At 41.8% G+C, this 25,740-nt stretch overlaps 1 protein-coding gene across 1 annotated transcript in view; it reads left to right on the forward strand.

The window, feature by feature from the left end:
• The window catches only part of WASHC5 (WASH complex subunit 5), a 63,880-nt gene that overhangs the window by 28,975 nt on the left and 9,165 nt on the right, over window positions 1–25,740 (forward strand). The window contains exons 11-26 of the mRNA XM_040979312.1: window positions 705–834; window positions 2,818–2,930; window positions 4,255–4,421; window positions 4,498–4,573; window positions 5,823–5,933; window positions 6,719–6,859; window positions 7,828–7,908; window positions 11,529–11,630; window positions 12,653–12,832; window positions 13,643–13,767; window positions 15,817–15,979; window positions 16,376–16,478; window positions 16,567–16,646; window positions 20,128–20,231; window positions 21,087–21,216; window positions 23,450–23,546. Coding sequence (XP_040835246.1) covers window positions 705–834; window positions 2,818–2,930; window positions 4,255–4,421; window positions 4,498–4,573; window positions 5,823–5,933; window positions 6,719–6,859; window positions 7,828–7,908; window positions 11,529–11,630; window positions 12,653–12,832; window positions 13,643–13,767; window positions 15,817–15,979; window positions 16,376–16,478; window positions 16,567–16,646; window positions 20,128–20,231; window positions 21,087–21,216; window positions 23,450–23,546 — 1,903 coding nt within the window. The remainder of the gene's footprint in view (window positions 1–704; window positions 835–2,817; window positions 2,931–4,254; window positions 4,422–4,497; window positions 4,574–5,822; window positions 5,934–6,718; window positions 6,860–7,827; window positions 7,909–11,528; window positions 11,631–12,652; window positions 12,833–13,642; window positions 13,768–15,816; window positions 15,980–16,375; window positions 16,479–16,566; window positions 16,647–20,127; window positions 20,232–21,086; window positions 21,217–23,449; window positions 23,547–25,740) is intronic.

Consider the following 25,740-nt stretch of genomic DNA (forward strand, 5'->3'; position numbering starts at 1 on the left):
GCCCTGACAAGGTCCCACGTGGAATCTCCCAGCTCATCACTCTTCTTTTCAGTATGCATTCTGATGCTGACAAGCAAAGAATTTCTGAAGGGAAAACTCAATATTAGACATGCTTACCCCTTCAAGTCCTGGGGAACTAAACCCTGTACCTTTGTATGAGATGCCTTGTCTGTTCATGAAAAATAAGCAACTTTTAAGGTTGGTTTGTTTGTTTCACCTCCCCAAAAAAAGCAAACTAACTAATGCCCTTTTCTACTCTGCCCAAGTACGGGGTATAAATTTTATGAAAGCATGAATGAATAAACAGAACTTCTGTGTAAATAAATTAAAAAGAGCATTTGTACGTAATGTAGTTCATTCTCCAAGCACACAATGAACAGTACTCACAATTTTCCCTGACTAATTAGACTACAATCAAAAGAACTGAGATCATAAAATGTAATGTCATGTTACAGATGCTGTTGCCTTGGCCTCCATACCCAAGGCCCTCTGAACCAGCAGGTCTGGGGGCAGGGTTGGGCAGAGCTTGTAAGAACCACTGCCTTGGAGGAAGTTTAACTTTACCCCTCAATTTGTACAGTAGTGCTTAAGAGATGGCATAAGGATCAGTGTTAATTTTTGCAGGTGAGCCTCTCTCGGAGTCTTTTTGAAAACCGCCAACGTGGATTTTTTTCTCAAGTAAACCTTTTCTGTGTCTTCCATAGATGTTCAAGCAAATGCTTTCGGAAAAGCAAGCCAAATGGGAGCATTACAAGAAAGAGGGCTCGGAGCGGATGACTGAGCTTGCAGATGTCTTTTCAGGAGTGAAGCCACTAACCAGGGTGGAGAAAAATGGTAATGTCGGAATGTGTCTCTGTATTGGCCTCCTCCCTGGGGCAGTGTTCCTATCCATTCTGGGTTTCCGGTGCTCTGACTTATCTTTAAAAATGAGGCTGGGATGAAACTCTTAAAGCTCTCTCTAGTCAAAATCCTCCCCAACTTCATGATATGCAAAGCTAATGTGTCAGTCTGTTTGCATTTGGGGTGGGGATGGAGATTTTATAGCTTTCTAGGTCTTTTCAGAAGGATCTGTCATTCAGGATATTAATAGCTATCAACAGATATGACATCTAAAATTCCTTTAATCTCACCGAGTTCTTGTTCACCAAAAGTGCACGCTCTTTTTTGAAATAAATCATTGCTCAAATTTTACTTTAGTGATTTGATCTTGTTTCTTTCTGGAAATTTTAGTCTTTTGAAAACTGTAGCAGTAATTTTGGTTTTATAGATGATAAATTTGCCAAATGCCTCAACAAGACTATTCTGAATTTTTAGGTGACAGATTAAACTATTTTTAAATGTTCAATGATTGACTTAACTATCAGACTCATTTTTTAAATAAAATTTGTTATACAGTGTAGCATTTCACTACTCTTTTTTATCATTAAGAACTTGTTACTTTGTGTTTTGGCCTTTGTAGATTCATTAGATGTTGCTTAGTTAGTATGAAATATATTTCTGTTTCTATTAGGAAAAGTTGCCTGTTGATTATAATGTGATATGGGTTGACATATATTTTGCACGGTGCTGTATTGTAAAGCAAAAACATAATCTGACCAAATTGGTTTTTTAGAAGCAGGCTTATTAATATCTTATAGTCTTCTTTTTTAGTGTTTTATAATACCAGTATTGTTTCAAAGGTTTTTACATAACTGTTTTAAAGTTTTCCTAGCTATATAGTTTCAGCTGGGACTGCATGCAACTTTCTCTTATGATCTTGCCATACTATAAGAAGAAAAATCCTTATTCTTATTTTATGTATGAGAAAAGCAAAGCTTTGAAATATAATCATTTGCTACATATCACCAAGGTCCATCACCTGCGTCTCACTCTTTGCCTCCAATTCCGAGTTTTCTGTTTCCTTTCTGCTGCTCCATACCAGTCCCTCAATCCTACAGAAGATCTATAATATAGCTAGTGTCTTTCTGCCAGTGCTTCAAATAGATTATATACCATGAACTCCTTTTGATAAGTGAAATCATTCTGTTGATACGTAGAAAATCTGTAGGGAAGCAAGTTGGTTGGATGCAAAGAGCGCACAACCTTTGAGTTCAGACAAGCTCGGACAACTGTGAGAATTCTGTCTCTGCCATTCGGGAATGGCGTGACCCTGCGTATAGAACCCCAGTGTCTCTCAGCACCAACTTCGAATCTGAGAAACGGCTGGTGTGTCTTACCTTCCTGAACTGGTGTGAAGGTTAGATGAGATGCACTGAACGTGCTGACTCTAGTTCATGGCCTTCCTGGCTCTATCTGGGAAGTGCCAGCTGTATTGGGAGTGCAGGTGGCTTCCACGCAACTCAGCACTCAGTCTTCCCCGGCGCTGATGGGTTGCTCTCCTCTTTGCCCTTCAAGGCATCCCTTTGCCATTCATGCACAGAAGTTTCTGCTGGGGCTTGCCCTTTCTCTAAATACCTGCCCTCATCTCTGCCCTTCCAGATCTTTCCCCATCTTTGCTTTCCAGCAAACTCTCCCTGGTAACTGTCACAAGCTTCCTTGCTTCCCAACCCTTCTCTACTATCACTGTGCTCTTTGCTGTCATTGTTGATAACATGGCTGGTCCTTTGTAGACTAAGCTGTTGATGCAGCAAGTGTATTCTTCTAAGTCATGAGTTCCAAGCATTGTCACTGTTTAGAGAAATCCCAGGAGCCATGCTAGGCATATAACAAAAGATCTGTAAGTGGAAACTGGATTTGTAAAGGGTTATTTAATAAATTCAAAGCCCACAACAGAAATTCCAGAATTTCAGTAGTCTTTCCTTGTTTCTGTATTAATAGAAAATCTTCAAGCTTGGTTCAGAGAGATCTCAAAACAAATATTGTCTTTAAATTATGATGATTCTACTGCTGCAGGCAGAAAAACTGTTCAACTAATACAAGCTTTGGAGGAGGTAAGGAAAGTCTTTTTAAATGGCAGCTCTTGGATCATACCTGATAACCCCCCGCAGGCTGCTCCATTGCCTATTTCTGAGTGAATATTTAATCAAAACACGAGAAATATGAATTAGTATGTGTATTAAATACACAGTGCCCTAAGATTGGGAGAAATCTAAATGACTGAGATAAAGAGCCTGGTAACCAACATTATGATTACTGTGACATGGGAAGTGTGTGATGTTGGAAGAATAATTATGGAAACCATATAGAAACACTGAGGGAAAATGTGATACAATGATTAAAGCAAAAACATGATTGTGTAAGTGTACCATGCACAATTCTTAGGTTTGTAAGAAATATGCGTCATGGAAAAGTAGCAAGGGACAGAGATGAAAATAGTTGTCTGATGAACATTGGTGTGTTTTGTTTTTCTAAAAGAAAAATAATGTATTTTTTAACTTACTTTAGAAGGATCACATCAAAAAGTAATGATTATATCACACCAGTCTTCAAATTTAAGTGTATGATTAGGTTTTAAAAAGAGTAAAAGCGTTACAGTAAACCATTAAGTCTATTATTTCACAATTCCTGTATACTTAAATGATACCCTTATTCAGTTGGTATGATTGTATATTTTCCTAGATAAAACTGATATTGTTTCATTTGCTAGGCTGTATCATAGGCCTGTCCTTATTCTTGCAAGATTTTTAGGGTGGTTGCTAGAAATTGTGCAACCCAGCACAATACTCCATTGTTAGCATCCCACCTTCTCATTCTGGAACAGTGGCTTTTTGTATTGTCTATTGTGCTTGTTTATTTGATTTGGGCCTCTATAGAACAACCATAAAAAAAACTGTAAATTCCAGAATGCTTTTTATCTTTCCCTTATTTATTTTGTCACATAGCCCAGGTTTCTTGAGTTCTATATAGATGACACTGTACAATCATTGTTGGAATATATCAGATGAACTTTGAGCTTAATAATGCAAGTGCCAAAACACTGTGATATAACTTTTTCTTTGCTGTATTGCCAAATCTTCAAAATTAAGGAGTTTTCTATAATATATTTATTTACAGTAAATGGAAAAACAGTGTTTATCATGTCCTATTTGTACAGGATAACAAGCAGTAAGACATTTTCTGATCCTGGAAATCTGTACTGCTTTATGACTTCACATATATATCTCTGAAACTATACTTTGAAGTAAAAATTATATCAAGAAACTGTTAGTGAAGAAACTGTTACTAATGTGCTGTCTTTGAAATGTTTTCACAGAAAAATGAGCACCATGGAGACCATTCGAATAGTTAAAAATTTAATCTGTTTATATAACGCAGGTTCAAGAATTTCACCAGTTGGAATCAAATCTGCAAGTATGTCAGTTTCTTGCTGATACTCGCAAGTTTCTCCATCAAATGATCAGAACTATCAACATTAAAGAGGAGGTCCTTATCACGATGCAGATCGTCGGGGACCTGTCCTTCGCTTGGCAGTTGATTGACAGGTAATAGCACAGCCTGACCGTTGTCCTTAATGAAGTCCACCAGAAATCTCTTCTTACCAAGTCTCTGTCTTTACAGTTTCACATCCATCATGCAAGAAAGCATACGAGTGAACCCATCCATGGTGACTAAACTCCGAGCGACGTTCCTAAAGGTGAGCATCTAGCAGTGCAGTCTTTAGTGAAAGGAGACACAGCTGATGGATATGTGCTTTTAGGAGTCTGAAAGGAAGAGGAGTTTACAAGGAAAGAGATAGCAGAATACCGAGAAAATACTGATGTCCCAAAGACAAGAGAAGAGAATATCCTAAGGAGAGATGCCAACAGTGTCAAAGTTTACACTCTCAATTATCAGGAAAAAGAGTTGCCCTTCATTCTCACCACTTCACTAATTCAGCCCAAGATTTCATCATTTTAGAAGGTTGGATAATTTAAGTATTTTTCTAACTTGAATTTTTTAGCCAAGAGAAAGATCTTCCATCTGCTAGTTCACTCGCCAAGTGACCGCAGTGGCTGGGACTGGGCCAAGTCAAAGCTAGGAGTCAGGAGCTAATGGTAGATCTCCCATACGGCTGCAGGGGCCCTGGCACATGAGCCTCCGCAAGCATTTGAACCTTCCTCTGCTGTTTTGCTATGTGCTGTAGCAGAAGCTGAATAGGAAGTGGAACATCCAGGGCACAAACTGATGCCCATATGGAATGGCATGGTTTGAAGCCAGGAGGCAGGAGATTTTTCTGGGTCTCCCATGTCAGTGCAGGGGACCAAGCACTTGAGACATCCTCCAATGCTTTCCCAAGCTCATTAACAGGGACCTGGATTTGAATTGGAGCAGCCAGGACTCAAACCAGTATGCATATCAGAGCTGGTGCCACAGATAGAGGCTTAACCTGGTATGCCACAACACCGTCCCCATCATGGTACGTTCACACTTGATGGCATCTTAGGCTAGGCAAATTCTGTATTCCATCAGTCATAGCATCTGATTCTTTCCAAAGAGTCTTTGATAGCACAGTGGCTCTCACTCTGGAGCCAGCCTGGCTCAGAATCCTTTGGAGCACTCACCATATAGAGTTTCTCATTAAGTCAGCCTGGGGCAGTGCCCAATAGTTTGCATGTCTGTCAAATTCCCAGGCAGTGCTGGTGGTACTAGTCCAGAAACAATTCAAGAACCACTGCTCTGGCAGTTAATTAGATATCTGCTAGATATAGCTAGATATATGTGTGTGTATATATCTATATATCTATACACACATATATATATATGGTTTTTTTTTTTTTTGGAAGACATATCAATTATTGATGGCATTGATGACATTTTGGTCGTTGCCCTGTGTTGGGTAAAGCCTCAGCATTTTGTTATATTTTCTGAAAGTGATTTGCAGATACACCTTATTTTTCTTTCAGCTTGCCTCTGCCCTCGACCTGCCCCTTCTTCGTATCAACCAGGCGAATAGCCCTGATCTTCTCAGCGTGTCTCAGTATTATTCTGGTGAATTGGTGTCCTATGTGAGAAAGGTAAACAAAACGAAAAAGCACAGCAAGCTCATGTTCACGTTCACTGGCTCATTGCTCTTTTAGGATTAAAAAACACACCTGAGGCCCTGCAGAAAGTAGGTTTCTGTGCCTTTCCTTTTGTAAAATATTCCATGAATTTGCAGTCAAGGAGATATACATTTTTACTGTTGCTATGGACATAGAAGTGTGCTGTGCTTTCAAAGACCATTTGTGCCTTTTCAAAAATGCTGGTGATACTTATCTCATTCTGTGGTACAGATTTATAGTAAAAATTCTAGATGTTGAGACTGATTATGAGTAGAAATTGTAATAACTTTCCCGCAGTCTCAATTCTGGAGCAATATACAGGGACAACATATCTCATTCTGAAACTAATACAGGTTTTCGTGGGATTTTTCGTCTTTGTTTTGATAACTTGCATGAAACATGGAGTCAGACTGGCCTGAATTCAAAATTCATCCATGTCAAAAACTGGTTGAGTGCTCTTTGGTGGTATTACGTAGTATCTTTGAGCCTCAGTCTTTTATAAATCTGTAATGTGGGAATGATGCTTCCTTTTGCAGTGTTCGTGGGAGGGTTCGTTGTCTGTTCTGTGTGAGGGAATAGAGGCCCCCCTCTGTTTTCAGTCATTAGCGTGGCTGGGTTTAGTTTGCCAGCATCCCTTCCTATCGACAAACCACTCTGTGTACGTGCCTGTCCTCGTGTCAGGGCCATCGCAGCATGTGTCCGCCCAGCAAAGCAAAATAGATATTCAAGTGTGTCTCTCCCTTTGCACTTGACTGCAGGTTTTGCAGATCATCCCGGAAAGCATGTTTACATCTCTTCTAAAGATCATCAAGCTTCAGACCCACGATATCATTGAGGTGCCTACCCGCCTGGACAAAGACAAGTTGAGGGACTACGCCCAGCTCGGCCCGCGCTACGAGGTGTCAGGACCCTTTGACCTGTGCCTTGACAGTTAAAACCGAAATCATGAGCTATCCCAGGGGTGTGTTGCCTACCACCGCATGAGACCACCGGACCAATGCTGGTTAGGTTTTCACACATGGTCACCTAACACAAAGCTTATTTCATAATGGTATTGAATCTCATGTAGCTTGTTGTGTACTGAAAGTGAAGACAGAATGATTGTGTAAGTACATTTTGACACCTCGTGAAGTAACAAAGTCCTTAAGTTATTATCACAAGCTAGAGGCCATTTGTATACCATACCATTAGCAAAAAAAAAATGGTCTAAATTCCCTCCCTTATTTCCAACAGACTTTTAAATCCACTAAACAGATGAGCAGCCTCAGAGGTGCTTCTCTCCAAATAGCTCTGCTCATCTTTCTACCTGAGCTTAACATGCAAAGATGTAAAAAGTAAAATCAGAAATTGAAAATGTGATTTCGAGGGCCAGTTTGACACAATTCAAAAAAATACACTAGGAATTCAGATTATGAAGTTTGGTGTTTCACGGTATATTCAAAGCTACAGCATCTGTCTCACCTATCAGAATCTCCTGGTGACGTTTGAAAAGAATGCAGAAGCCAGCAAAAAGATTTCCTCACAAGGTCTCAATTAGTCTTTTCCAGCCAGAAGGGATCATTTATGTAAAGTCCCACCCTTATTTAATGCATAAGAAACAGAAGCCCAGAGAGGAAGAAATTAGTCAGCAGTTAAAACACTAACTGGTGTCTACTGACTTAACTGCCCAGGATCATAATCTTTCAGTTTCATCACAAACCTCCGTTGTGTCCTGGGCGTGTGGACAGAGGTATCCAAAGCTGTGTGATGAGTTCTTGTCGTCTTTGCTCGTTACAGGACTGTTAACCAGTCATCTTAGCTTTCCATAGAAATGGTGGGTCTTTTGTGTGATGTTGTACTTTATTATGCCTCTTTTTCTTTGTTGAAGGTTGCCAAGCTCACTCACGCTATTTCCATTTTCACCGAAGGCATCTTAATGATGAAAACGACTTTGGTTGGCATCATCAAGGTAACATTTCTGATGCTAGTCTGTGTGCCCTGACAGTAAGACTCGAAGTTGCTTGGGTTTTGTGATACTCATCATGTATGGAACAGGGAGTGTTATTATCATTTTGTTGTGAAATATTCTGATCTTGACTTCATTTCATTGGTGTATTGACAGAGAAACAGAGAACATCATAATCTTTATTTTCCATTAATAGGCGAAGGCACTCTAACAATACAATCTTGGTACGCCTTTGTCTTGCAGTTCTAGAGAGAAATGTGTGTTACTGGTCACTGTTTTACCTGAGTTATTTAAATCTAGTAATTTATTTTAATGAATTTTTTAAATTTTTAAACAGCAGAGAACAAAATGATTCCATTTCTTAGGGCAGAATTGATTGTCTCTTTTTCTCTGCCTGCCCCCATATCCCCTGCACCCCACCGCACACCTCTCCCTCCTTTCTTTGTTTTTAGCACTTTGATTTTGTACCGTAGGTGTAGAGAACTAAGATACTCCCACCACGCTGTTCGCGGACCATTGTCATCAGTGATGCGCAAAGGCTCCTCTCATTTTTCCCTTCTTTTTGGATCCCAGCTCCCACTTTCATTCCATGTCAGAACTGCTGTGTGTCTTTAATATATGAGAATGCCCCCTGTAATATGCAAGGCTGCTGGTTTATACAATAAGCAAGTATGCTTAATTTTAACATATTTTATATTATGTGCATCTGTTTTTGATTTATTGAAGTCATGATGCTCTGAGTCTCATTCTTTTCCCAACTCTTCTCCCTGAATTTTGCTTCTGACATATATGTTATTGTTGGTCAGATAGTTGGTACTTCTGGTTGCTGCATGGGATTCCATTTTTAACTCAGCTGTATTGGGAACAGACACTGTGCTCCCCATTAACCTGACAAACAACACAGGAGCATCTCTGAACACACGCCAGCCCAGAATTCTACGCACCAAGGAGTGGGCCGTGGAACCAGCAGCCTACTTAAGCATACTTCCCCGCAGTACTGCCAGGTTGCCTTGTCAAGTGACTGTTTCTTCTGAGTCCACTCACATTTTTGCCTATACTTGGTATTTACCATCCCAGTGGATATCAATTGTCTCATTTCCTGTTTTAGTCTGAAATCCTATGAGGACTAATGTGTGTGCTTTCTGGAAAAACAGTAAAAGAAATACCATATATATATATATATACCATTCCAGCCCCTAGAATGCTAATAAATCTGCTCAACATACTTGAGGCCTGTTGCCAGTTTAATTCAGTTGGTGTGCACAAAGTCCACGTACAGGTTACTCCTCATTGAATAATCTTGGATGGGAGGAACAATTACCAAAGGAAAGGCTACTCAATGAGGTGTCAATTTTTGCTAGTCTTTCAGATGATAACAGCAGAAGGAATGTGATGCCTGGGCTCCACTAATCTTTAACTTCATAATACCGAGGATGATATTTTAAACATTTAAAAAGTGCAGACTTACTTTGGTCAGTATGTTTCAAAATAAGTGATGTAGGCTCAGGAATGTATGTATGAGCATGTCTTATTAGAGGCAGCCAAAAAATAATAATAAATAAGATAATCTAAGCATCCATTGGTAGGGAGATGGCTGAGTATATCCTGACACATTTCTACTGTGGAGTGGTCTGAGGACAACTGAAAAATTCCCAAATGGAAAATGGAAAAAGCAAATTATAGAACAATATGTATATGATATCATTATATATGCCTTGTAATGTACTAGGATAATATATGTAATGAATTCTGTTGGGTTTTTATGAAGTTAAAAGTGTGTTTAAGGACAACTGTATGTGTGAATGAAGAGAGCAAAGTGTGGAGCACACACAGAACTGTTGGCTGTTGTCAGCCTCGGGGAGGGCATTGCAAGTGCTTTCTGCTCGCTGTGAAAGCGTCTGCTGATTAGTGACAACCCAGGTGAATCGGAAGAGCCGCATGAAACTGAAGAGCATGACAGCATTGCACTTTTTCACTAAATCTGTTCCTTTTTTTTTTTTTTTTTTAAGATTTGTGTATTTACTTCAGAGATGGAGTAGAAAGGCAGAGGTGGGGAAAGCAGAGTAAGAGAGATCTTCCATCCACTGATTCACTCCCCCACATGGCCGTAACAGCCGAGGCTAAGACAGATTACAGCCAAGAGCCAGAGCATCACAGAGCATCAGCTGGATCTCCCATGTGGGTACAGGAGTCCAGACACTGGGCCATCTTGCACTGCTTTTCTGGGTGCAGGAACAGGAATCTGGAATAAGTGGAGCAGCTGGGACTGCATCCTGTGTGGCCTGCTGGCCTTGCCAGCGGGAGCTTCTCTTGGGAAGCCACAGCAGCAGCCCCACCATTCTGTTCTTAGAAGGAGTATTAGAACAAGCTTCACGTTACTGCCTTGATTTTGTTCTCATTGATTGCACTTATTTATGATGACATTTTCATTATAAAATACGGCTAGTATTGAAAGGCACAGCAATAAGGTATGACACCCCTCATTCTAACCCCACTTACATCAGAACTGTTATTTTAGCCAGTCCCCCACATCCTCCGTGCTCACTGAACTCTACAGTTTTGCTTTCCAAGGGTAATTTCTGGACACTATAGTTTAAATTTTCATATTCAAAATTGCTTTATGTCTTTTTCTTTCTTTCTTTCCTTCTTTCTTTCTTTTTTTTTTTTTTTTCTTTAAGCAACAGATTCCTTCTGTCCCTTTTTTCTTATATTTATTTGTTAAGGAACTAGGGTTCTTTGACCTTAAGTTTCATATAGTCTAGATTTTTCTGACCACATAGTCTTCATGTCATCCAACTTGTTTCTCTGGCTTTTGTATATTCTATAACTTGCCTTTTGGCTGTCTATATTGAAATTTAAATAGAATGAAAAAGCATATGGAACCTACCAATTATCTGTAGCATTTGAAATAATGACTTCACAAATGACAAATTAAAGAATCTAAATCTCTGAGTGTTCAGGACAAGTGTGGTAAGACCATCTGATGGTTACGGTTCTGATAGGGGAGTTGTTAGGGGAATAACAAACTCATTCTAATTACGGAAAAGTTAATTAACAAACTAAGCTTACAATGCTACACACAGATTTCCTTCCTATTTTATCTTCCAAATTACAAACATCACTTTAAAAATGCTGGAAGAAAAGAAAATTATTTCAGTTACATAGTGATCCAATCCAAAACATGAGATTGCTCATTTAGGTATAAATACCCCCGAAATATTGGCATTCAGAAGGAAGGCATACAAGCCCTTCATCCCGCCCTCCCCATCCTGCACCACCCCCAGCCTTTTCCTGGTCGTAAGGTACTTCCTATTTTTTATAAGATGATTAAAATATGAACTTTTAAATTTTTATCAAAATAGAACTTTCCATGCTCATTATCCTTAAAGTATTGTTAAATTAGCCTGATACTAAAATAAGCAGTCTTAAAGAGATCTTAAAGATTTGGTAAATTCAATCTGCACTGCACAAGATCAGTTAGGATCAGGAAAGGAAAAAGATCCAGCTCATTGAGAGAAGAGGTAGACCAGTGCTCCAGTATGGACTCCAAAAATCTTTCCTCTGGGATTTTTCAGGACTGGCTTTTCCCTAACTGCCATTTCGTACTTGTGATTTGTACATAGGTGGATCCGAAGCAGCTGCTGGAAGATGGAATAAGGAAGGAACTGGTTAAACGTGTTGCCTTTGCCCTTCATAAGGGACTGATATTCAACCCTCGGGCCAAGGTACCAAACAACCAAACGTGCGTTGTAGGCTGGAATACCATTTTTAACTCATTATGAACAAGGTCTTTCTTCCTATTTATTTCTCGGTATCAACTAATATGCTTGTATGAGCTTATATTAAAATCCATCCATATTCTAAGAAGATGCTTTTTAAAAAAATTATTTGGGAGGCAGAATTAGAGGTACATGAAGAGACAAAGACCTTCCATCTGCTGGTTCACTCACTCACTGACTACATTGTCCAGGACTGGACAAAGCTGAAGCCAGGAGCCTGAAACATTTGGATTTCCCACATGAGTACAGGGCCTCAAGCATGTCTGCCATCTTCTGACACCTTCTCAGGTGTATTAGCAGAAAATTAGATCAGAAATGCAGCAGACAGGACTAAAACTGATGCTCATGTGGAATTCCAGGTGTCACAGGCAGCAGCTTACTCTGCTGCCTCACAATGCCAACCCCAGAAAATTCTTTTGAAAACCACTGCTTCTGTCTCTTATCTGTAGATCACCAAGTTTAAGAATTAAATGGGTACTTACGATTCAGAGTAACTTCTTAAAGATAAAAGAATTTTTAAACCCTAAAGCAGTTGGAAGTTTTAAGGCTATAATTTTTAATTTTGCTTTATGTGTTCCAAGAATGTGGTCATTTTTCTCAAGAGCATAAAAAAAAAATCCTGAAATTTAAATATAGGTTATATATTTTGCTTCAGTAAATGCAATTTGAAATATTTTATATGTTCTAAGATTAGATACATTTATCAGATTATATTGAAGAAGTCATAAATATTCAGTTTTTAAAATTCTTTTACATGAGGCTTCCTCCCCAAATGAATGAAATCTCTTCGCTATCTGACATCATTGCTGTGCATCCTGGGGAAAGGAGGAAATAGAAATTCCTCAAAGCCTAAACTGTATCTTGAACTACGACTGTGATCTTTTAGTTGGTATAGCATTTAAAGTCAATTGTTGAATGAATAGCTGACGGTTTACTCTATTGTAATCAATGTGTGTTTTTTGGCACAGCCTAGTGAACTGATGCCCAAGTTGAAGGAGTTGGGAGCCACCATGGATGGATTCCATCGTTCTTTTGAATACATTCAGGACTATGTCAACATCTATGGCCTGAAGATTTGGCAGGAAGAAGTATCTCGTATTATAAATTATAATGTGGAGCAAGAGTGTAACAACTTCTTAAGAACAAAGGTATCAAATCAATTTAAAAATTTTTTTTTACTAAATTTGGTATTTCTCTGTTTAAAGTACATGTCCCAAGCCTCCGAAATGCCAGCAAGAGAATATATTTAAATCATGACTGAGAAACTGCCCAACTGTTGGGTACAAGAGTCAGAGCAGTTACCATTCCAGTTAGCGATGGTCATGGTTCTGCTTCTACCACATGGTTCCCTAGTTGTTTATAAATAATATGCATTTGCTGATAATCACTTTATCTTTGCATCATGGGCAGAAAAAGTGTGTTTGAGATAGGATCTCATTGTGTGGTTTGGATTTGCTTGTCGCTACTTGCTAAAGTTATGGAAGGTTTCTTTGTGTACTTACTGCCCATTTCTTTAATTGGATTGAAAAAAGGCACCAAATTCATTAGTGCCAGAGCTGAATTTTTTTGTTTTAATCAAGAATTATCAGGGAGCCACTGTGTGAGTTTTTACGTAGTAACTAGTGTGATTCAGGGACATTTCCCAGTTATCTCCCGATCCCATGGCATTATGGATTTGTAGATGACACTGAAACATACCTGTTCACTAGGACAAAAAGCCTAAACTTCCTGTTTCCTTTCGTTTCACTTCTTTTCAATCATTTCACTTTTTCCCAACATCTCTTAAACAAGAACACATTGTATGTGGCATTAGGGGGAGGCTGTTTTTAAGCTTCCTGCTCAAATCCAAGCTCATTGCTCCTCACTCTTTGTATAATAACAGTTTTGTAAAGTTATGTGAAGAAAGGATAATGGGGTTACCTTCCCAAATGCGTGAAATACTTGTGTTTTATCTCTAGATTCAAGATTGGCAAAGTATGTACCAGTCCACTCATATTCCAATACCGAAGTTCACCCCCGTGGATGAGTCCGTCACATTTATTGGCCGGCTCTGTAGAGAAATCTTGCGGATCACAGACCCAAAGTAGGTGCCTCTGGATTCTCCCGCACCTGGAGCGTCCGGGGTGAGCCCTTCCCCTGTGCGCTCCTGTCAGCACATCACACACTCCTGGGCACTTACTCATTCCCGCTGTCTCATGAGACTGCCTTGATCTCCCCACTTGAAAGATGAAGTCATGGAGGCTCAGGAAAGTTCAGTCACTTGCTCAACCTCATAGTTACCAAATGGTGGACCCTGAACATATGCCAGGCCCTCTGGCCCCTGTACCATTCAGGGACAGACCCACAGCCTTGGACTGAGAAACGTAGAATGGCTTCAGCCTATGTATACTCCACATTTGGCAGGAATTATGCAAACATCTCCTACAATAAAAATTGCCCTTGGGAATAGTTTAGTGGGCCTGCAAGGAGAGGCTTGCCTGCTGCCTCCCGGTAAGCCCAGCTGAGCCAGTTTTTCTTTTTCTTTACTTTAGCCTAGACAAAGCAGTTGGTACCGAGAGTAGTTGTGGCTCGTGGCTTCTTACCTGTGAGTGCATGCTGAGTATAGAATGGTTGTTGGAGCTACCCAGCAGAAAAAGTTGAATTTACACAAATCGAGTGTTCTGGGACCAGGTTCCATTGTACTTCCCTCTAATACAGACTGATTCTGTCTCTGAAAACTTATGAAAGTGAGTGACAAACTGTGTGGAAACTTCTTCTGGAATCTCCAAGGTTTAATAAGAGTTCTATGACTCATGCACCGAACGAGTAAAACAATCCAACGATCTTGCCATTCCTCCCTTCCTGGTACCCACGAGTTGAGTCACCTGAGGCTTTCCCATCCACTGTGCTATCGGGGCTGGCAAAGAGGATGAAACAGGTTTGAGATCTCCGTGTCACAGATTGGTTTCATCAGCAGAGTTGGAACCTCTCAGGGGACACGTTCCAGGTGCCAGTGCTGAGGGGCAGGTGAACGCTTTGAAGCCTCCAAGTAGAAGCTGTTCCGGAAACTCAGCTTGTCGTGTTCTTCCCATTTATTCCCCAAGTGACCCTCCCTTGCTGCTGGGACTCTCAGCTGCTGCCCAAGCCTCAGGCTGGTGAAGATGTGTGCCGCTTTTGCTGCCGAGTCAGCTTCTCCGGGAAGCCAGTCTGGGTGTCTGCAGTTTCAGTTACCTCCCCCAGCGATTCAGAGCCTTCCGACTGCTGAGAACTGCTGAGGGTGGCTGAGGGTGTGCTTGGAGTCAGGCCTGTCTGAACCTCTGCTCTCTGATGTATCAAATGAAGAGAAAATGGCTTCTACTTTACGGAGCTGCTGTGAGAGCCAAAGGAGCTAACACAGGAAAGGTCTTAGCTCGTAACTGACGCATGATAGGTGCTCACAGTATCGTAGGCTGTGCTGCCATCACCTCCTGAGTCCCAGAGGAACCACTGATTCTGCAGGCTTGGGGAGCCGAGAAGACAGAGCAGAGGGCCTTGCACCTTCGCCTCGGGGGATAGATAAAGTGAAGTAAGCTAGAGACAGGCACTCTACCGATTTCCTCTCATACATGCTTTCAAGAAAAATAGTATGTGTATGTATATCATATTAACATAAAAATATTTAAATTGGTAAAGATTTGGATTCAATGGTGCAAAAAATTAAAAATAAACATCAGAGTCAGGGTAAAAAAATGTATGAAAGATAAGATAAAATGCAAAGATTCTAAGTTCCTCTGTTAGCACGTGGAAATGACACAGAGCTCCATGTCTGAAAATTTGAAGAAAGTCCCCAGAGGGAGACCAACGGGGCTCTCAAGTTCCCCAGACTGACCACTGACCCTTGGATTCTCAGCATGATTCCAAATCAACTTCGCAACCCAGTGGAAATACATGCTGCAAATCCATGCTGGGCCTTAGGATAGGCAAAGGCGCCTGGCTGCCTTTTACCTTACTGTTCCATCTGGTGTTTATTACATCGATATGCTGGGGATTAGATACAAAGACATGAATCAGGTGGCTGTTTTCCTGGAAATCTCATTTCCCACATTCTGTTAGGCCTCACATCTCTTTCGAATGGCTTCTGAACTGCGTTGGCTCTATGTTGGTTTTGTTGTAGAACAACGTGTCACATCGACCAGCTGAACACTTGGTATGATATGAAGACTCATCAAGAAGTGACCAGCAGCCGCCTCTTCTCTGAGATCCAGACCACCCTGGGGACCTTTGGTCTCAATGGGCTGGACAGGCTCCTGTGCTTCATGATCGTGAAGGAGCTGCAGGTGAGGCTGCGCACTCAGCTGGCTGTTCTCAGCATCCCTGGGTGGGGGGGAAGGAGGGCAGATCAGGCTCCACTGTTAAAACTTTCAAACTTAATTCAACTGATGACAGGCATGTATGGTTCTGCCTGGTAGGTAAGGGTTGAAAAAATACTCAATTCCTCTGATGAGCATAGTATTTTTTGTAGTTACACTGCTAGTTGCAGTTTGGGAAGGTGGAACTTTATTGTTGCAGCCACTAACTGCCCTGCAGCCTGAAGCTGCTGCTTCCCCTTTCGACCTGTGTGTAGGCTGTGTGACTCGCGCTCCGTCTCTGGTGTGCTTAACGTTGTAGTTGACAAGTGTTTCTTCACCTGATTCACTGCGTTTGGTTCCTTGATCGTGTCTTCTTGTTTTTAGAATTTCCTGAGTATGTTTCAGAAAATTATCCTGAGAGACAGAACTGTTCAGGATACTTTAAAAACCCTCATGAATGCTGTCAGCCCCCTAAAAAGCATTGTAGGTAAGTGTCCTGAGACTGGTCTGGTGTGGAGTTAACACCATAGCCTTTCAGAATTTACTAAATCAAAAACTGTGTTTTAACCCTTCAGCAAATTCGAATAAAATTTATCTCTCCGCCATTGCCAAAACACAGAAGATTTGGACTGCTTATCTCGATGCTATAATGAAGGTACGTTGTGGGAGCGAGGGAGTCCATTGATGCTGTAGTTTTTAAATTATCATTTTCTTCTGACTTCATTGCCCAAACAAGCCTGCTCTTTCATCTTTTGTTATTGAAGCAAAAATATTGCATTTTAGTTTAGCATTATTTCTGAATGTACTTGAACCTTCTTCCTTTTTAGGACTGTTCTTTGGTGCGATTTTTGTGAACCTGTTTTTTTCCCTTTTTACTAAAGAAAACTAGCTTTTAGCAATACTGAAAGTGCTGTTACCCTAAGGAAACGAATTCTCTTTCCTCAATAGTGCCAACCGCACTTAGTGAACCAATCTGTCAGCTTACAGACGAAATCTCCGTGGAACTGATAGATCTTCCCCCGCTTGTGTGTGCGTAGATGTTAGAAACCCAGGCTCTTTGGGCTCATAAACTGTCCTTGCCCTGTGTCTTTGGAAATGAGTAGCAAAGACAAATGAGGAGATACGCTTGTTGGGTGGAAATCTGGTTTGTTTTCTAATCCCGTCACCCTTCCTGCTTTTGCCCTGTGGCAGTAGATCCTGAAGACCCCCTGGGTCTTGCCTCTGTCCTGTCCTCATCCGATGCTAGTGGCCAGCCCCTTCCTCTGCCCTGTCAGCTGTCCGCTGCTCTGAGAGTTAAATGAGGCAACACCCATCTCTTCAGAAAACCTACTGACCCTTCACTGTGCAGAAGACTTTCTGGTGGAAACTGATTCTTGGTGAACTGTATCTCACACTGGGGGAAAGTGCGGAATACTGAAGGAACTTGGAGACATTCTATGCTCTTGTTCCCAGTTATTCAAGTTATTTATTGAGATAGTACTCCTCGGTGTCTCAGAACAACTGTGTTGTTTGACTGTTTACTTATTGGGTAAAGCCAAGACAAAGACAAAGATTGCTCCCATTTGTTACTTCATTCCCCAAACGCCTGCAAAAGCCAAGGCTTGGCTAGGCCGAATTCAGGAGCTCACAACTCCATATAGGTTTCCCCACACCAGTGACAGGGTCCCAAGTACTTGAGCCATCACTGTTGCCTCCTCGGATGCACGTATCAGGAAGATGGAAGGGAGCGTGCGGCTGAGACACAAACACAGGTGCTCCAGTATAGAATGCAGGCTTCCCCTGTGACATCTCAGCCATTAACCAGCACACTTGCCTGCCTGGTTTTTGTTTGTTATTCAGTAAATAAAACAGGAAATACAAGGACCTGCCGTTCCCTTAGCCTTGTGGTCATCACATACTGATAGCTCCTTAAGCTGGCTTTCTAACTAGTAGAAAACCCTTTTGGAGAAGTAAACCATAAATTGTCACATGTGGCTAATGGCTGCTGTCCTGGACAGTGCAGCTCTAGGAAAGCCTCAGAGAACATGGGATGAACCAGATTCCTTCGGAAAGGCAAAGCAGAAAGTGGAATAAGTTTATCATCCATTCCAGATTGCTTGGCCTCTCCAATTGTTTATTCAAACCTGAAGAGAGACCAAAAATTTAAATATATATATAAATTCAATATACGCTGAGAGTAATTTCCACTAAATTGAGTATTTACATTTCTCATTGATAATTTATAACAAATGTTTAAGTACTTATTTATTTGAAAATCTGTTTGAAAGGCAGAGTTACAGAAAGAGGAAGAAACAGGAGGAGAGATCCTCCCACCCACAGGTTCACCCCCCAGTGGCTGCAGCAGGCGGAAGCCAGAAACCAGAAACCAGGGGCTTCCTAAAGGACAGGCCTTGTAAGAACAGTGGTCAAAAGTAACACCTCTGAAGTGATTCCATACTTTTACAAGCTTCGTTTATCTAAATAATTTCGCTTCACTCTTAGAAAATGCCACACCTGTTTATTTTCTGTGCTCCAACAAATCATTTTTGTCATTTTTTTACTCGGTCTTGCTGGCGTTGTAATAGAGCCTTCTCCTTCACCCACCTCCTCCTTGCTGGTCTTTGACAGATACCATCCCTGAAGTGGACAAGAAGGAATTTACTGGCACATGTGTGGGCCTTGTGATGCAGCAGGCGTTCTGCCCCCATTTCCATAGCAGTGTCTGAGCGCCCCATTCACTTCCAACCCAGCTTCTGGTGAATGCAGTCTGGGAGGCAGTGAATGATGGCTCAAGCACTTGGGTATCTAGCACCCGTGTGGGAGACCCGGATGGAGCTTCTTGCTCCTGACTACAGCCTGATCCAGCCCTGGCTGGATCACCTTGCAGCAGATAGAAACTTTCTCTTTGTCTCCTTTGTCTCGCATTCTGCCTTTCAAATCAGTAAATACAATTGAAGAAATTTATTGTCACAGTGCACTCTTAGCCTTGTGGTGCCGACAAGTCTTAAGAAGCAATCTGAACTGTCTTTCACATCTTACCCCAAAATCATCTTTTTTGTCCAGGAATCATTGTAGACATTTTCAAGTATCATTTATGCTAATCATTACTTTGAAGTAACCACTGTTTGCTATTTAAGTGTAACTCTATCACAGATACTAGATTTAATAATCTGATTATTGAATTTCACTTCATTTGGCTGCCATTGCTATTCTCCCTGATTTATTTTGTATGTGTAAAAGTTTTGCTCTTGGGTGGTTTCTGTAGGTTTCACTGGACTCCTAAAGGGGCATCCCAGGCATACCAAAAAGTTAGAAGAACCCCTAGAGGGGTAGGCATTTAGCCTAGTGATTAAAACAACTGTGGCCCTTATTGGAATGCCGAGTTCCAGTACGCAGCTCTGGCTCCTTCCAGCTTCCCACTAATGCTCACCCTGGGAGGCCGTGGTGGTGACTCGCCTTCCGTGTGGGAGACCTGGACCAAGTCCCAGCTTCTACCCAGCCTGCCGCTGATACTGTGAGCACCTGGGGAGTGCGCCAGTGAAGAGCAATTCTGTTGTGCTCTATGCATGCCTCTCCAGTAATATAATTAAAACAGAATAAAATGTCTATTAAGGACCCCAGGACTAACGAATTACTGTTTCAGAAGCCTTCTTGGAAGATTATATATAATGATTTTATAGTCCACATGTTTTATAATCTGTAATCCTAAGTGACATGTACAGATTTAAGTTCATCAAATTCAGAAATCCTGGAGTGACTTGAGAAAGTTTAGGACACGTAAAAGGAAACACAGGTTCTCGGAGTTGATCTCGGAGCTCTTACTCTGCAAAACACACACACACACACACACACACACGTATATATTTAATGAAGATCCCTTTGACACATGAATCACTGACATAGGTAGACCACCTAGTGGTTCCTTGGGACTTTCTGGAGATGCACACAGAAGCTATCCAGACATGCCTTGGAGCGTTCTGCACTCCATCCAGTGGTGCTCGTTCGCCATGGAGCCACTCCAAGAACAGCCTCGATTTTTCTGTCTAGTGTTGGGATCTTTCCGTTCAAACATCACCATCTTTTTCAGTGTGCTTGCCTCCTTGCCATCTGGCAGTTTGAGATCCCTTCATGTACTACCTCTCATTCTCACTTCGCAGGTGGGGCAGATGCAGATTCTGCGACAACAGATTGCCAATGAGCTCAACTATTCCTGTCGGTTTGACTCCAAACACCTGGCAGCAGCTCTGGAGAACCTCAACAAGTGAGTGTCGGCTCTCCAACAGCCCTCTGTGGCTTTGGAGCCTCATCACCCAGGCACCCTAGAGTCTACAGTTTTCTTTCTCTCTCAATCTCTTACTCTTCCCCTCCCTGCTTCCCTTCCTTCATCCAGCCATCCCTCTAACCTTTTCTCTCTCTCTCTCTCCAACTGTCTCCCACACTCTCCTTTTTTTTTCTCCAGAGCCATTTATTCAGTCAGTATCTATGGATCACATGTACACACCAATCACTGTGCTAGGTACAAGCATGGTTTTAGATGCTGTCGAAAGTCCGTGAACAGCTTCTAAGGGCTACTCAGTGGTCATCCGGGGGCAGCTGAGAGTGTGGTGATGGCGAGGAGGGGCAGTGGCCCACATCCGGAAGTGGACTTGTGTCTCCCACCTCGTCTACAGGCTGTCTTCCTTTGATCTTCCAACAGAGAACAAATAATCATGTTTCTCAGGGATCACGAAGCCAGTGCTGTTGATAAAGTAGGTATTGAAAACAATTCAGTCAGTGCATAAAAATTTGAGTGGTGAGAATGCTTGATTTAAGCTGACTCCAAAAGATAAAATATTTCCAAGTCAGAGTTTCTACTTAAAAGTAGATCACAGGCATGGAAATTGAGAATTAGAAAGTTTGATTCCTCATTAGATAAATGAGGAAACTGAGGCCCAGAAAGATAAAAGGAAGTGGGGCTTCTCTAAGGAGCTACTAAACTTGGAGTGCAAGAGATAAAAATTATAGCTTCAATAAATTCATCTTCGGTAGATGATTAACTGAGCATGACCGCTCTGCGTTAACTGTGTTAAAGTCAGTTCATTGCTAATGCTTATCATTGTTTTCTTCCCACACTCAGGGCTCTCCTGGCAGACATTGAAGCCCATTATCAGGACCCGTCACTTCCGTACCCCAAGGAAGACAACACCCTGTTGTATGAAATCACCGCCTACCTGGAGGCAGCTGGCATTCACAATCCACTGAATAAGGTTAATGACTCAAAGATATAATGATGTGCTGGAGAGCGGAGTCATGCCAACAGACCACTGAGCAAAAACTTCAGGAGAAGCTGAGTTCAGATGCAAGCGTCTCTGTCCCCATCCAGGTCCCTGTCCCTCCTTGAGGCATGGTCACACCTCATCCAAGCCCCACACTTGGTGATCTGTCACCTCCTGCCCAGTGGGGAATGTGCTGTCAGTGTCCAGTTCCTGTGGGTACATCTGGGATTCCATGTCTGAACTGCTGTTACTCCTGAGCTCTGTTCTGGCTCAGCCAGGAAAGCGCCCCCCTCTGGCTAACACTCAGCAAAATGTGTAAGGGACCGCAGGCTGCAATGCTGAACTCTCAAAACCCCAGGGAACTGAATTTTTTTTTTTTTTTTTTTTTTTTTTACAAATTAATGCCAAATCTCTTGTGGTGGCAGAATCTATCCTGAACTGACATAAGGCCATTTATGCCCATTTTTTTGCTCCTTAGTGTGACCATACTTGTGATTTAATCTGAAAATACTGATGACTCAGTCAAGTGTTACTCCTATCCTAGATTACTTTTCACCCCACAAATAGCAGCCAGAGCTGAGATGATCCAAAGCCAAGAGCCAGGAGCCTCCTGGTCTCCCACGTAGGTACAGGAGCTGAAAGACCTGAGCCAACCTCCACTGCTTTCCCAGAACATAAGCAGAGGGCTGGATCAGAAGTGGAGCAGCAAGGACCCAAACCAGCACCCACATGAGATGCCATCACTTGCAAACAGACTAGCCCGCTACACCATTGTGCCTGTCCTGATTACCTTTCTAGAATCCGTAAGATTTGAAATTCTGAAGTTATTATCATCCTTTAGATTTTAGATACAAACAAACCTATAAGCTTGAATCGTAGCCATCGTATATTGAGTATTTACTCCATATCTGACATGGATATCTCCCTAACCATGAATGATCTCACTTAATTCCACAATAGTCCTTGAAATAAGCTATTTTCAGGTGCAATGCCTGACGCCCAGGAGGAGGAACAGGTTTCCCAAGGTTCCGCACAGGTGAGAGGTAGGGCCAGGCCATCTGACCCATCTCCTCCGAGAGGAGCCCGGGCATACCAGAGACCAAGTTGCCAGGAAGGGCAATGCTCTGTGACATTCACTTGCCTTCTTTTCACTTAGGTTCTGCTGTTCCTGCTCCATGCATCTTTTGGGGGCGAGGGGTGGAGAGGGGCAGTAAGGATTTATTTATTTTTATTGGAAAGGCAGACTTACAGATAGAAGGAGACACAGAAAGATCTTCCATCCACTGGTTGACTCCTCAAATGACCACAACAGCTAGAGTTGAGCCGATCCAAAGCTTCCTCTGCTTCTCCCACGGGGGTGGAGGGTCCCAAGGCTTTGGGCCGTGCTCGGCTGCTTTCCTAAGCCACAAGCAGGGAGCTGGATGGAAAATGGAGTAGCTGAGATACGAATGGACACCTGTGTGTAATTCTGGTGCTTGAAGGGGGAGGATTAGGGATTAGCCAGCTGATCCGAAGCACTGGCCCCATGGAGCTTTTCCCTTTTCCTTTCTCATCTTTCTGGCTCTGGTCTTCCTTTCAGCTCTGTCTCAGTTATGTCTTTATGTTGCTGCCATTTCCCATCAAGTCCAGCAGGGCTTGGGGGAAGTCACTCCATCTCCAAGCAAAATGAAAGGGCTTTGGGCCTGGCGCAGTGGCGCAAGTGGTTAAGGTCCTCACCTTGCACGCCCGGGATCCCATATGGGCGCTGGTTCTAATCCCGGCAGCCCTGCTTCCCTTCCAGCTCCCTGCCTGTGACCCGGGAGAGCAGTCCCGAGGACAGCCCAAAGCTTTGGGACCCGGAAGAGGCTCCTGGCTTCGGATCGGCATAGCATCGGCCCGTTGCGCTCACTTGGGGAGTGAATCATCGGACGGACGATCTTCCTCACTCTCTTCTCTGTATATCCACCTTTCCAATGAAAAAATAATTTAAAAAAAAAATGAAAGGGCTTAAAGGAGGAATTTACTTCTTTGTGAAAGGGCTAATAATGCCACAACCGGTATGTAAATACACTTCCTTGATACTGTTTATTATGCTTGGGTCAGGTAAGGAATGTTATATAAAATTTTGAAAGGCAGAAATTAATGGGACCATCCAAGTGGTAAGTAGTCTGAAGAGCAAATTTAAGCTTTTCATTTCTGTGTAATGTGAAGAAACCATTCATTTCTCTTGCCTTCCTCTTTCCAGATATACATAACAACAAAGCGCTTACCCTATTTCCCAGTTGTCAACTTTCTATTTTTGATCGCTCAGTTGCCAAAACTTCAGTACAACAAAAATCTAGGTATAGTATGACTTTTTTTTTTTTGTTTCCATTAAGCAACACAGTAGATTGATGTCTAACTACCTAGTCCTTCGTGAAGAGATGGGTTTCTACTTGAATACCTGTTTATGAAATGTATGTCTTTGTGTCTAAAACATGATACCCCTTCCTGAAATGTAAATCAACCAAGTATAATTCACTTTGGCAAGGATTAATTACCCAACATACAGGATCTGTGGGATCGTTACTGTGCCTCCTTTCTTCGATGTTAATTATGGTATGGAAGAAACCTGCCTGGGTTAGTGTGCAGCAGGCGTCACTTGCCATGCTGTGAGTCTGCAGCTGTGCTAGGGAGAATAACAACATGGACTAATATATTAATATCTAAACCTTTAATACACAGATGATTACATGTCAATACAACAATAGATATGAGAAGTTTTCAATATATTTATCCTGTCCAGAATATAACCCTGTGTTTGTAGCCATTAATCAGTAATATTTTGAGCATTTTTATGGTCACATAAAAATATTTGCTCTATTCATATACTTTGTGTCCAACTAAGTGGAATACTTTAGAATCCACTGTAGTTTTTTTATTTACTTTCAATTCATTATAAGGATATTTCTACGAATGTAACCATATTGGTTTTTTGTTTTTATTTTCTGTTTTTTCTGAATCAGAGATTCTGAAGCACTGTTCTTCCTTTAAGGATTTCTCTTCCTGCTTTATAAACTTATAGACTTTTTTAGGGTAAAAACATAGTTTGTTTGATGTTTTCATTGTCTAGTTCAAAAATACCCTTTGATCCCAGGCTTCACTCCCATGACAGTTCTTGTTACACCTCATGCATAGTGAATGCCCAACAGATGCCAGATCCCTTCCTGTGTGCTGATCAGAATCAACATCAAGGACCAGCCCACAACTAGAGTTCAGCTCCTCAAGATTCAGGGATCTGTGTGCCCACTCTGTTGTCTGTTTATTAATAAATATTCTTTGGGGTTACTTGTCAGTGCAGAGCCATTCTTACGTTCATTTAAGGTTCACCATTACCATTCTGAAGCAGTGTTTCTTCAGTATTTAGATAGCGAGAGTTTAGTACCTTGATTATACAACTGCTTGTGTCATTTTTCCATAGAATTCCCAGATCATTAAACAAAACAGAAACTTTATGACTTTGGTCTTTTTAAAAAAAAAAATATTTGTTTGAAAGAGCTACCAGAGAAGAGAAAGACACACACACAGATCTTTCATCCACAGGCTCATTCCCAAATGACTATAACAAACAGAGCTGGTCCATGTTGAAGCCAGGCACCAGGAGCTTTATCTGGTTCTCCATGTGGGTGCAGAGGCCCAAGCACCTGGTCCAAATTCCACTGCTGTTCACAGGCCATTAGCAAGAGGCTGGATTAGAAGTAGAACAGCTGGCACATTTAACTGGCACCATGGAATGCCAGCATTGCAGGCAGCAGCTTTTGTATTTTTTTAAAGATTTATTTTTTTATTATTTTTTCATTGGAAAGGCGGATATACAGAGAGGAGAGACAGAGAGGAAGATCTTCCGTCCGATGATTCACTCCCCAAGTGAGCGCAACGGGCCGATACTATGCCGATCCGAAGCCAGGAGCCTCTTCCGGGTCTCCCACGCGGGTGCAGGTTCCCAAAGCTTTGGGCCGTCCTCGACTGCCTTCCCGGGCCACAGGCAGGGAGCTGGAAGGGAAGCAGGGCTGCCGGGATTAGAACCGGCGCCCATATGGGATCCCGGGCGTGCAAGGCGAGGACCTTTAACCACTTGCGCCACCGCGCCGGGCCCATGCAGGCAGCAGCTTTATCTGCTACGTGTCATGTTGGCCCAGTTAGTGATAACATAAATGAAGATATTTTTAATGTTGATAATGTCCAACTAAGCCATTTTTTTCCTTCAAAATTAGTCTTTTATGTAAGTCTTTTTCTAGAAGCTTTGTGGTTTCAGTTTATACACCAAGGGCTTGGACCCTTCTCAGATCATTTTATATGTGTGACTTGAGGGTAGGGGCCAAGGTTCATTTTTTTTCCCCCATGAAACTATCCAATTTTAGTACCATTTGTTCCAAAGATTTTTTCTCTCTGTCCATTAAATTATTTGACATATTTGTAGAGCTTACATTGATCTTATTAGAATGGAACTATTTCTAGACTCTGTTCTGTCCCAATGATCCATTTATTTATTCTTAC

The sequence above is a fragment of the Ochotona curzoniae genome, unplaced genomic scaffold (genome assembly GCF_017591425.1).
Source record: "Ochotona curzoniae isolate NIBS_2020 unplaced genomic scaffold, NIBS_Ocur_1.0 contig_3190, whole genome shotgun sequence".
NCBI lineage: Eukaryota > Metazoa > Chordata > Mammalia > Lagomorpha > Ochotonidae > Ochotona > Ochotona curzoniae.